This window comes from Oncorhynchus keta, chromosome 28 (assembly GCF_023373465.1).
Source record: "Oncorhynchus keta strain PuntledgeMale-10-30-2019 chromosome 28, Oket_V2, whole genome shotgun sequence".
NCBI classification, from domain to species: Eukaryota; Metazoa; Chordata; class Actinopteri; order Salmoniformes; family Salmonidae; genus Oncorhynchus; species Oncorhynchus keta.
In genome coordinates this window covers 72,555,639-72,569,818 of record NC_068448.1, presented here as the reverse complement: position 1 = coordinate 72,569,818, position 14,180 = coordinate 72,555,639, and the positions used below count along the sequence as shown (strand labels likewise).

General features: G+C 41.9%; 1 protein-coding gene across 3 annotated transcripts in view; it reads left to right on the top strand.

Moving 5' to 3' along the window:
* LOC118372622 (piezo-type mechanosensitive ion channel component 2-like) overlaps positions 1-14,180 on the top strand; it is a 213,790-nt gene that overhangs the window by 137,115 nt on the left and 62,495 nt on the right. For all 3 annotated transcript variants that reach the window (XM_052483863.1, XM_052483862.1, XM_052483861.1), the window contains exon 8: positions 6,441-6,609. In XM_052483863.1, the coding sequence (XP_052339823.1) occupies positions 6,441-6,609 (169 nt within the window). The remainder of the gene's footprint in view (positions 1-6,440; positions 6,610-14,180) is intronic.

The following is a 14,180-nucleotide window of genomic DNA, read 5'->3' as shown; positions in this document are numbered from 1 at the left end:
ACAGCAGAGGGAACACCCCCCTATCCACATCGATGGAACAGTAGTGGAGAGGGTAGTAAGTTTTAAGTTCCTCGGCGTACACATCACAGACAAACTGAATTAGTCCACCCACACAGACAGCATCGTGAAGAAGGCGCAGCAGCACCTCTTCAACCTCAGGAGGCTGAAGAAATTTGGCTTGTCACCAAAAGCACTCACAAACTTCTACAGATGCACAATCGAGAGCATCCTGGCGGGCTGTATCACCGCCTGGTATGGCAACTGCTCCGCCCACAACCGTAAGGCTCTCCAGAGGGTAGTGAGGTCTGCACAACGCATCACCGTGGGCAAACTACCTGCCCTCCAGGACACCTACTCCACCCGATGTCACAGGAAGGCCATAAAGATCATCAAGGGCAACAACCACCCGAGCCACTGCCTGTTCACCCCGCTATCATCCAGAAGGCGAGGTCAGTACAGGTGCATCAAAGCTGGGACCGAGAGACTGAAAAACAGCTTCTATCTCAAGGCCATCAGACTGTTAAACAGCCACCACTAACATTGAGTGGCTGCTGCCAACACACTGACTCAACTCCAGCCACTTTAATAATGGGAATTGATGGGAATTGATGTCAAATATATCACTAGCCACTTTAAACAATGCTACTTTATATAATGTTTACATACCCTACATTATTTATCTCATATGTATACGTATATACTGTACTCTATATCATCTACTGCATCTTTATGTAATACATGTATCACTAGCCACTTTAAACTATGCCACTTTGTTTACATACTCATCTCATATGTATATACTGTACTCGATACCATCTACTGCATCTTGCCTATGCCGCTTTGTAACATCACTCATTCATATATCTTTATGTACATATTCTTTATCCCTTTACACTTGTGTGTATAAGGTAGTAGTTTTGGAATTGTTAGCTAGATTACTCGTTGGTTATTACTGCATTGTCGGAACTAGAAGCACAAGCATTTCGCTACATTCGCATTAACATCTGCTAACCATGTGTATGTGACAAATACAATTTGATTTGATTTGATCCTTCACTATACGCCTTCACTCATTATGGATCCATCACTATACGCCTTCACTCATTATGGATCCATCACTATACGCCTTCACTCATTATGGATCCTTCACTATACGCCTTCACTCATTATGGATTCTTCACTATACGCCTTCACTCATTATGGATTCTTCACTATACGCCTTCACTCATTATGGATCCATCACTATACGCCTTCACTCATTATGGATCCATCACTATACGCCTTCACTCATTATGGATCCATCACTATACGCCTTCACTCATTATGGATCCATCACTATACGCCTTCACTCATTATGGATCCTTCACTATACGCCTTCATTCATTATGGATTCTTCACTATACGCCTTCACTCATTATGGATTCTTCACTATACGCCTTCACTCATTATGGATTCTTCACTATACGCCTTCACTCATTATGGATTCTTCACTATACGCCTTCACTCATTATGGATCCTTCACTATACGCCTTCCTTCATTATGGATCCTTCACTATACACTTTCACTCATTATGGATCCTTCACTATACGCCTTCACTCATTATGGATCCTTCACTATACGCCTTCACTCATTATGGATCCTTCACTATACGCCTTCACTCGTTTGGGATCCTTCCCTTTACGTCTGCACTCACTATGTATCATTCCCTATACGCCTTCACTCGTTTCTTTAATGAAACCCATTATTCTACCAAGTGATTGGACCATTTCATTGAATCAGAGTGCCCCAAATTATGACCCAGCTCACCATTAATAGCTAAGCACTGGGCTGATTGGGTGCAGAGTTGGCTTGCCTCTGGGCTAAAACAAAGAACCCTCTGACAGTAAAACAGGCACAATCAGTACTTTGTAGTTTAACATTTGTGGGCAACGATGCCTTTTTGATTACTACCCGAGCTTAAGTCGAAATATTTGTGCTTTTCCAATTACACCCAAACTCCAGAATAAAAACTACTTTTGGTAGCAAAAAAGCAAATGTTGTTTTGTAATAAATGCTGAAATTAGAAGAAAATGTCAAGTGGGATTTTTGGTGTAAAGTGTTTATCGTAACGTCAGCGCAAGAAATCCACTGGGCAAAAACTGTTTGAATAAACATTGTTTCCACTTCATTTCAACCAAAAATAATAAACGTCAGGTATTTTTGTATATTTATTTTATCCAACTTTTAACCTAAATCCAATGACATGGTGACATTTTTTGTTGATTTCATGTTGAATTCAATCAAAACTAAACGTTGAACTAACATCTGTGCCTTGTGGGTGTATCAACGACTCGGGTGCCTGTGTTTGTTCTTGTTGTGTATCCATTCTGTGTTCTTGTTATGTATCCATTCTGTGTTCTTGTTGTGTATCCATTCTGTGTTCTTGTTGTGTATCCATTCTGTGTTCTTGTTATGTATCCATTCTGTGTTCTTGTTGTGTATCCATTCTGTGTTCTTGTTGTCTATCCATTCTGTGTTCTTGTTGTGTATCCATTCTGTGTTCTTGTTGTGTATCCATTCTGTGTTCTTGTTGTGTATCCATTCTGTGTTCTTGTTGTGTATCCATTCTGTGTTCTTGTTGTCTATCCATTCTGTGTTCTTGTTGTCTATCCATTCTGTGTTCTTGTTGTGTATCCATTCTGTGTTCTTGTTGTGTATCCATTCTGTGTTCTTGTTGTGTATCCATTCTGTGTTCTTGTTGTGTATCCATTCTGTGTTCTTGTTGTGTATCCATTCTGTGTTCTTGTTGTGTATCCATTCTGTGTTCTTGTTGTGTATCCATTCTGTGTTCTTGTTGTGTGTTCTTGTTGTGTATCCATTCTGTGTTCTTGTTGTGTATCCATTCTGTGTTCTTGTTGTGTATCCATTCTGTGTTCTTGTTATGTATCCATTCTGTGTTCTTGTTGTGTATCCATTCTGTGTTCTTGTTGTGTATCCATTCTGTGTTCTTGTTATGTATCCATTCTGTGTTCTTGTTGTGTATCCATTCTGTGTTCTTGTTGTCTATCCATTCTGTGTTCTTGTTGTGTATCCATTCTGTGTTCTTGTTGTGTATCCATTCTGTGTTCTTGTTGTGTATCCATTCTGTGTTCTTGTTGTGTATCCATTCTGTGTTCTTGTTGTCTATCCATTCTGTGTTCTTGTTGTCTATCCATTCTGTGTTCTTGTTGTGTATCCATTCTGTGTTCTTGTTGTGTATCCATTCTGTGTTCTTGTTGTGTATCCATTCTGTGTTCTTGTTGTGTATCCATTCTGTGTTCTTGTTGTGTATCCATTCTGTGTTCTTGTTGTGTATCCATTCTGTGTTCTTGTTGTGTATCCATTCTGTGTTCTTGTTGTTTATCCATTCTGTGTTCTTGTTGTGTATCCATTCTGTGTTCTTGTTGTGTATCCATTCTGTGTTCTTGTTGTGTATCCATTCTGTGTTCTTGTTGTGTATCCATTCTGTGTTCTTGTTGTGTATCCATTATGTGTTCTTGTTGTGTATCCATTCTGTGTTCTTGTTGTTTATCCATTCTGTGTTCTTGTTGTTTATCCATTCTGTGTTCTTGTTGTGTATCCATTCTGTGTTCTTGTTGTGTATCCATTCTGTGTTCTTGTTGTTTATCCATCCATCCATTTACTGTCTATCTTCTTGGTAAAAGCATGACAATCCATGGCAGATTCGAATGACCCACAAAGTGCCCTGTGGCCTTTGATTTCATGTCAATCATATATTTCCTTGATTCCTCGTGTCCTCTCTCCTCGCCTCCTCCTCCTCCCCTCGGACCTTCTCCAATGCGTTTTGAGAAAGAGGCAAGGAGAGAGGACACGAAGAAGGAAATACTATTGATATTCACCCTATATGCCACTTGATTGAAGACACACCAGTACTCAGTGGTCAGCTTTCTTTAGCTTTGGCAGCAGTGCTTGGGCATGAAAGCATCTGGTTTGGAGGTTGGCTATGCCAAGAAGGCAGAGGAAATTACACTTCATATTTTCTTACTCTGGCCAGAGTTGAAAAGAGCCACACACCCAAACCCATCGTATTCCATTATGATGTGAATTCTAAGATCTAACTATTAATAAGACAAGCTCCAGTTTTAGAATGTTAGTATCACAGGCCAACCTTACATTACTCCTAACAGGACACAAGGGCCTTGATCCCAAAGAAAACAATTCCGGTCAATTATAGTGGCATGATATATATACAGTACCAGTCATTTACTATACTAGAGTAATAGTGAAGACATCAAAACTATGAAATAACACATATGGAATAATGTAGTAACCAAAAATATATTTTAGATTGTAGAGTCGCCACCCTTTGCCTTGATGACAGCTTTGCACACTCTCTTCTCTCAACCAGCTTCATGAGGTAGTCACCTGGAATGCATTTAAATTAACAGGTGTGACTTGTTAATAATTCATTTGTTGGATTTCTTTCCTTCATAATGCTTTTGAGGCAATCAGTTGTGTTGTTACAAGATAGGGGTGGTAAACAGAAGATATTCCCATTTGGTAAAACACCAAGCCATTATTATGGCAAGAACAGCTCAAATAAGCAAAGAGAAATGACAGTCCATCATTACTTTAAGACATGAAGGTCAGTCAATATAAAACATGTCAAGAACTTTGAAAGTTTCTTCAAATGTAGTTGCAAAAACCATCAAGCGCTATGACGACACTGGCTCTCATGAGGACCGTCACAGGAAAGGAAGACCCAGAGTTACCTCTGCTGCAGAGGATAAATTCATTAGAGATAACTGTACCTCAGATTGCAGCCCAAATAAATGGTTCAGAGTTCAAGTAACAGACATGTCTCAACAGACATGTCTTCATGGTCGAATTGCTGCAAAGAAACCACTACTAGAGGACACCAATAATAAGAAGAGACTTGCAAGCAACACAAGCAATGGATAAGAAGGAACACAAGCAATGGATATTAGACCGGTGGAAATCGGTCCTTTGGTCTGATAAGTCCAAATTTGGTTCCAACCGCCGTGTTTTTGTCAGATGAACGGATGATCTCTACATGTGTTGTTCCCACCATGAAGCATGGAGGAGGAGGTGTGAGGGTGTGGGATTGATTTGCTGGTGACACTGTCAGTGATTTATTTAGAATTCAAGGCACACTTAACCAGCATGGCTACCACACCATTCTACAGAGAATCACCATCCCATCTGGTTTGTGCTTAGTGGGACTATAATTTGTTTTTCAACAGGTCAATAACCCAAAACACACCTCCAGGCTGTGTAAGGACTATTTAACCAAGAAGGAGAGTGATGGAGTGCTGCATCAGATGACCTGGCCTCCACAATCACCTGACCTCATCCCAATTGAAATGGTTAGGGATAAGTTGGACTGCAGAGTGAAGGAAAAGCAACCAACAAGTGCAAAGTATATGTGGGAACTCCTTCAAGACTGTTGGAAAAGCATTCCAGGTGACTACCTCATGAAGCTGGTTGAGAGAATGCCAAGAGTGTGCAAAGCTGTCATCAAGGCAAAGGGTGGATACTTTAAAGAATCTAAAATATATTTTGATTTGTTTTACACTTTTTTGCTTACAACATGATTCCATATGTGTTATTTCATAGTTTTGATGTCTTCACTATTATTCTACAATGTAGAAAATAGTAAAAGTAAAGAAAAACCCTTGAATTAGTAGGTGTGTCTAAACTTGACTGGTACTGTGTATAACCCAACATTAAAGACTGCTGGAGTAACTGTTGTGCACTTTGGCGTCTCTGTCTCTTTTCTCTCTTTCCATCCTCCCTTGCTTTTCTATCCTTTACCCCGAGGCATCTGTTGTTGTTTTGCCTCCTGAAGGGTTTTTAGAGAGAGAGAGAGAGAGAGAGAGAGAGAGAGAGAGAGAGAGAGAGAGAGAGAGAGAGAGGGAGCAAACGAGGGGAACACACATGGCTGCAGCCCATACTTTATCTACATTCATTATCTAATTGAAAATACATGGCACACTGACTTTAAAAACATTAAAAGTGTGTGTGTGTGTGTGTGTGTGTGTGTGTGTGTGTGTGTGTGTGTGTGTGTGTGTGTGTGTGTGTGTGTGTGTGTGTGTGTGTGTGTGTGTGTGTGTGTGTGTGTGTGTGTGTGTGTGTGTGTTGATGTGAAGTGAGGAGAATCCTAGCAGGTGGTTGTCAAGATCACTTCAAGATGAAGATGACAGCACAACTGATATAATACTCCCTCCCTCCCCCTCCATCCTGCCTTTCCCTCCCTCTCTCCATCCTCCCCTCCCTCCCTCCCTCCCTCCACCCTGCCTTTCCCTCCCTCCCTCTCTCCATCCTCTCCTCCCTCCCTCCCTCCATCCTCCCCTCCCTCCCTCCCTCCAACCTGCCTTTCCCTCCCTCTCTCTCTCTCTCTCCTCCCCCCCTCCATCCTACCTTTCCCTCTCTCCACCAGTCTGTTTGGAATCTCGTCGGTGGTCCAGACTGACTGCTCCCACACCTGGATGTTCCGGGTCAACCCGGCGCTGTCCTGGCACCACTATGTCAACCCCATCATGCTGCTGTTGCTCTACTACACCCTGGCCACACTCATACGCTTCTGGCTGCAGGACCCCACAGACACGGTGAGTTGCCTTGACTGTAACACAGTGGCCATTTTGGGACAGGGCCCCAGTGGTACACGGTGAGTTGCCTTTACTGTAACACGGTGGCCATTTTGGGGCAGGGCCCCAGTGGTACACGGTGAGTTGCTTTTACTGTAACACGGTGGCCATTTTGGGGCAGGGCCCCAGTTGTACACGGTGAGCTCCCCTATAAACAGGGTTGGGTAGTAACAGATGACATGTAAACGGGGATTACGTAATCCAATTACAAAAATGAAGCAACTGTAATCAGCCCGGATTACTTTTTTTTTTAAAGAGAAAAGGGATTACAATTATATTCTTAAAAACCTGCTGATTACATTAAGGATTACTTAATTTAATATCAATAAGACAATTGTCTGGACTCCATAGAGTTGCTGCTTGCTATTTAGTAGTGTATTTATAGTGCACACTGCACTTGCAGGAATGTGAGGGAAACACTGTTTTAAACACAGTTGTCACGTCGGTCATTCACGGCCATTTTACCTATCAACTCTTACATTGAGCGAAGGGGAGTCACGTCGGTCATTCACAGCCATTTTACCTATCAACTCTTACATTGAGCGAAGGGGAGTCACGTCGGTCATTCACAGCCATTTTACCTATCAACTCTTACATTGAGCGAAGGGGAGTCACGTCGGTCATTCACGGCCATTTTACCTATCAACTCTTACATTGAGCGAAGGGGAGTCACGTCGGTCATTCACAGCCATTTTACCTATCAACTCTTACATTGAGCGAAGGGGAGTCACGTCGGTCATTCACAGCCATTTTACCTATCAACTCTTACATTGAGCGAAGGGGAGTCACGTCGGTCATTCACAGCCATTTTACCTATCAACTCTTACATTGAGCGAAGGGGAGTCACGTCGGTCATTCACAGCCATTTTACCTATCGACTCTTACATTGAGCGAAGGGGAGTCACGTCGGTCATTCACAGCCATTTTACCTATCAACTCTTACATTGAGCGAAGGGGAGTCACGTCGGTCATTCACAGCCATTTTACCTATCGACTCTTACATTGAGCGAAGGGGAGTCACGTCGGTCATTCACAGCCATTTTACCTATCGACTCTTACATTGAGCGAAGGGGAGTCACGTCGGTCATTCACAGCCATTTTACCTATCAACTCTTACATTGAGCGAAGGGGAGTCACGTCGGTCATTCACAGCCATTTTACCTATCGACTCTTACATTGAGCGAAGGGGAGTCACGTCGGTCATTCACAGCCATTTTACCTATCAACTCTTACATTGAGCGAAGGGGAGTCACGTTGGTCATTCACGGCCATTTTACCTATCGACTCTTACATTGAGCGAAGGGGAGTCACGTCGGTCATTCACAGCCATTTACCTATCGACTCTTACATTGAGCGAAGGAGAGTCACGTCGGTCATTCACGGCCATTTTACCTAAAGACTCTTACATTGAGCGAAGGAGAGTCACGTCGGTCATTCACGGCCATTTTACCTATCAACTCTTACATTGAGCGAAGGGGAGTCACGTCGGTCATTCACGGACCATTTTACCTATCAACTCTTACATTGAGCGAAGGGGAGTCACGTCGGTCATTCACAGCCATTTTACCTATCAACTCTTACATTGAGCGAAGGGGAGTCACGTCGGTCATTCACAGCCATTTTACCTATCAACTCTTACATTGAGCGAAGGGGAGTCACGTCGGTCATTCACGGCCATTTTACCTATCAACTCTTACATTGAGCGAAGGGGAGTCATCGGTCATTCACGGCCATTTTACCTATCAACTCTTACATTGAGCGAAGGGGAGTCACATACATCATTCACGGCCATTTTACCTATCGACTCTTACATTGAGCGAAGGGGAGTCACGTCGGTCATTCACAGCCATTTTACCTATCGACTCTTACATTGAGCGAAGGAGAGTCACGTCGGTCATTCACGGCCATTTTACCTATCGACTCTTACATTGAGCGAAGGGGAGTCACGTCGGTCATTCACAGCCATTTTACCTATCGACTCTTACATTGAGCGAAGGGGAGTCACGTCGGTCATTCACAGCCATTTTACCTATCAACTCTTACATTGAGCGAAGGGGAGTCACGTTGGTCATTCACGGCCATTTTACCTATCAACTCTTACATTGAGCGAAGGGGAGTCACGTCGGTCATTCACAGCCATTTTACCTATCGACTCTTACATTGAGCGAAGGGGAGTCACGTCGGTCATTCACAGCCATTTTACCTATCGACTCTTACATTGAGCGAAGGGGAGTCACGTCGGTCATTCACGGCCATTTTACCTATCGACTCTTACATTGAGCGAAGGGGAGTCACGTCGGTCATTCACAGCCATTTTACCTATCGACTCTTACATTGAGCGAAGGAGAGTCACGTCGGTCATTCACGGCCATTTTACCTATCGACTCTTACATTGAGCGAAGGAGAGTCACGTCGGTCATTCACGGTCATTTTACCTATCAACTCTTACATTGAGCGAAGGGAGTCACGTGGTCATTCACGGCCATTTTACCTATCAACTCTTACATTGAGCGAAGGGGAGTCACGTCGGTCATTCACAGCCATTTTACCTATCAACTCTTACATTGAGCGAAGGGGAGTCACGTCGGTCATTCACAGCCATTTTACCTATCAACTCTTACATTGAGCGAAGGGGAGTCACGTCGGTCATTCACGGCCATTTTACCTATCGACTCTTACATTGAGCGAAGGGGAGTCACGTCGGTCATTCACGGCCATTTTACCTATCGACTCTTACATTGAGCGAAGGGGAGTCACGTCGGTCATTCACAGCCATTTTACCTATCAACTCTTACATTGAGCGAAGGAGAGTCACGTGGTCATTCACGGCCATTTTACCTATCGACTCTTACATTGAGCGAAGGGGAGTCACGTCGGTCATTCACAGCCATTTTACCTATCGACTCTTACATTGAGCGAAGGGAGTCACGTCGGTCATTCACAGCCATTTTACCTATCGACTCTTACATTGAGCGAAGGAGAGTCACGTCGGTCATTCACAGCCATTTTACCTATCAACTCTTACATTGAGCGAAGGGGAGTCACGTTGGTCATTCACAGCCATTTTACCTATCAACTCTTACATTGAGCGAAGGGGAGTCACGTCGGTCATTCACAGCCATTTTACCTATCGACTCTTACATTGAGCGAAGGAGAGTCACGTCAGTCATTCACGGCCATTTTACCTATCGACTCTTACATTGAGCGAAGGGGAGTCACGTCGGTCATTCACAGCCATTTTACCTATCGACTCTTACATTGAGCGAAGGAGAGTCACGTCGGTCATTCACAGCCATTTTACCTATCAACTCTTACATTGAGCGAAGGGGAGTCACGTCGGTCATTCACGGCCATTTTACCTATCAACTCTTACATTGAGCGAAGGGGAGTCACGTCGGTCATTCACAGCCATTTTACCTATCGACTCTTACATTGAGCGAAGGGGAGTCACGTCGGTCATTCACGGCCATTTTACCTATCAACTCTTACATTGAGCGAAGGGAGTCACGTCGGTCATTCACAGCCATTTTACCTATCGACTCTTACATTGAGCGAAGGAGAGTCACGTTCATTCACGGCCATTTTACCTATCGACTCTTACATTGAGCGAAGGAGAGTCACGTCGGTCATTCACGGTCATTTTACCTATCAACTCTTACATTGAGCGAAGGGGAGTCACGTCGGTCATTCACGGCCATTTTACCTATCAACTCTTACATTGAGCGAAGGGGGAGTCACGGTCATTCACAGCCATTTTACCTAGCCATTGAGGGCGAAGGGGAGTCAATCGGTCATTCGGGTCATTCACAGCCATTTTACCTATCAACTCTTACATTGAGCGAAGGGGAGTCACGCCGGTCATTCACGGCCATTTTACCTATCAACTCTTACATTGAGCGAAGGGGAGTCACGCCTTCACGGCCATTTTACCTATCGACTCTTACATTGAGCGTGAAGGGGAGTCACGCCGGTCATTCACAGCCATTTTACCTATCGACTCTTACATTGAGCGAAGGAGAGTCACGTCGGTCATTCACGCCTGGTCTTACATTGAGCGAAGGGGAGTCACTGGGTCATTCACAGCCATTTTACCTATCGACTGATTGGCGAAGGGGAGTCACTGGGTCATTCACAGCCATTTTACCTATCGGTCTTACATTGAGCGAAGGGGAGTCACGTCGGTCATTCACAGCCATTTTACCTATCAACTCTTACATTGAGCGAAGGGGAGTCACGTTGGTCATTCACAGCCATTTTACCTATCAACTCTTACATTGAGCGAAGGGGAGTCACGTCGGTCATTCACGGCAAGTGCATAGGCCTATGCATTAAATGTACTGTTGGGTCAACCTATCAATTACACAGCAAACTATAAAAATTAATTAGGCTATATGAATAAATGAATGACATTTTATTTTTGTGTCAAATCGCCAATTGGCAACCCATCCGTTATGGGATTAATTGACACATTAACAAACATGACAATAATTCACTATGGTAATTAAATGATGATTCTTCTTCTAGCGTTCTCTGCATTGTCCATCACATAAAGACTGAAAATAAATATATCAGTAAATACAATACATCAATTCATAAATGTCAATACGGTTATCCAGACAATAATTACATCCCTCGAGCAGTACAATAATATACACACATATTAAATACACACTGCATATATACACATACATACATACATACATACATACATACATACATACATACATACATACATACATACATACATACATACATACATACATACATACGTACATACACACATACATACATACATACATACATACATACATACATACAACATACATACATACATACATACATACACACATACATACATACATACATACATACATACATACATACATACATACATACATACATACATACATACATACATACATACATACATACATACATACATACATACATACATACATACATACATACATACATACATACCAATAAACAGACAAATAAATACAGACAAATAAATACAGACAAAAAAGAAACAGAAGGTACTTGAACCCAGTCTGACACTAAGAGAAGATACATGTGGGAGACAAGCCTATACACAATCTATATACACACCATTAACCACATAGAAGATACATGTGGTAGACAAGCCTATACACAATCTATATACACACCATTAACCACATAGAAGATACATGTGGTAGACAAGCCTATACACAATCTATATACACACATCCGGATATAACCACATAATATATACACACCACCTATTAACCACATAGAAGATACATGTGGTAGACAAGCCTATACACAATCTATATTTAACCATAGAAGATTGTGGTAGACAAGCCTATACACAATCTATATACACACCATTAACCACATAGAAGATACATGTGGTAGACAAGCCTATACACAATCTATATACACACCATTAACCACATAGAAGATACATGTGGTAGACAAGCCTATCTACACAATCTAAGATATTTCAATTAACCACATAGAAGATACATGTGGTTTCAAGCCTATACACAATCTATATACAGCACATTAACTGAAGATACATGTGGTAGACAAGCCTATACACAATCTATATACACACCATTAACCACATAGAAGATACATGTGGTAGACAAGCCTATACACAATCTATATACACACCATTAACCACATAGAAGATACATGTGGTAGACAAGCCTATACACAATCTATATACACACCATTAACCACATAGAAGATACATGTGGTAGACAAGCCTATACACAATCTATATACACACCATTAACCACATAGAAGATACATGTGGTAGACAAGCCTATACACAATCTATATACACAATTAACCACATAGAAGATACATGTGGTAGACAAGCCCATACACAATCTATATACACACCATTAACCACAAGATACATGAAAGCCTATTTCTATATACACCCATTAACCACATAGAAGATACATGTGGTAGACAAGCCTATACACAATCTATATACCACATTAACCACATAGAAGATACATGTGGTAGACAAGCTGGTTACAATCTATATACACACCATTAACCACATAGAAGATACATGTGGCCAACTATATACCACCATCCACATAGTATCACTCAATCTATATACACACCATTAACCACATAGAAGATACATGTGGTAGACAAGCCTATACACAATCTATATACACACCATTAACCACATAGAAGATACATGTGGTAGACAAGCCTATACACAATCTATATACACACCATTAACCACATAGAAGATACATGTGGTAGACAAGCCTATACACAATCTATATACACACCATTAACCACATAGAAGATACATGTGGTAGACAAGCCTATACACAATCTATATACACACCATTAACCACATAGAAGATACATGTGGTAGACAAGCCTATACACAATCTATATACACACCATTAACCACATAGAAGATACATGTGGTAGACAAGCCACAATGATTAACCACATAGAAGATACATGGTAGACAAGCCTATACAATCTATATACACACATTAACCACATAGAAGATACATGTCTTAGACAAGCTATATACAATCTCTATACACACCATTAACCACATAGAAGATACATGGGTAGACAAGCTCACAATCTATATACACACCATTAACCACATAGAAGATACATGTTTTTACTATTTAATTACAAGCCTGGCTTTATGTAAATAATCTGCAAACGAAATACACAATGGACAAAAACATTTATATTTCAGGGGCCCTCAAATGCCGTGGCATATCTGGTGTGCTTTCTGGAATAACCACATAGCGTATATTTTTACTGGTAGAAAGGGCAATAGAGGATCAAATGAGTTTCATTCCTATTTCCTGAGGTCACAATGGACAAAACAATAGTTACATAGTCTTTCCTCTTCCTGTCTCTGTTCTTTCTCAATACCTGTTTCACTACTGTCTCAATCTTCTGTCCTGTTTCTGTCCTGTGTCCGGGTTAGGGTTTGGCCGGGATAGGCCGTCATTGTTAAAAGAATATGCCTTGGTGTAGTCCAAAAGTAATCAGATTATGTTACTCATTTTGAGTCATCCAAAGGATTAAGTCACTGATTACTTTTTTTTCTTCATGTAACTGTAATTAGTAATGGATTACATTTTTCTTGTAATCCACCCAACCCTGCCTATAGAATCCACTCTGTATAACTGAATAGGGTCTACTGTAACACATCCACCATTTTGGTGCAGCGTAGATTTGTTCAACTGTATTTTTCTAATTGAAAGGTGAGTCACTCAAGTCAATATGTGCCAAGGAAATCTGTACATTCTTCCTCACATCCACAGTTCTTGGAAATGTATAGAATACCCAATCACCCACATTTACCAATGTACACTGCATGTTTTTGGTTTGTTTTTCTACTGATCCGTTTCGCAGGAGCCTGGTGAGGGCGAAGGGGGAGAACTGGGTGAAGGGGAGGAGCCTGGTGAGGGCGAAGGGGGAGAACTGGGTGAAGGGGAGGAGCCTGGTGAGGGCGAAGGGGGAGAACTGGGTGAAGGGGAGGA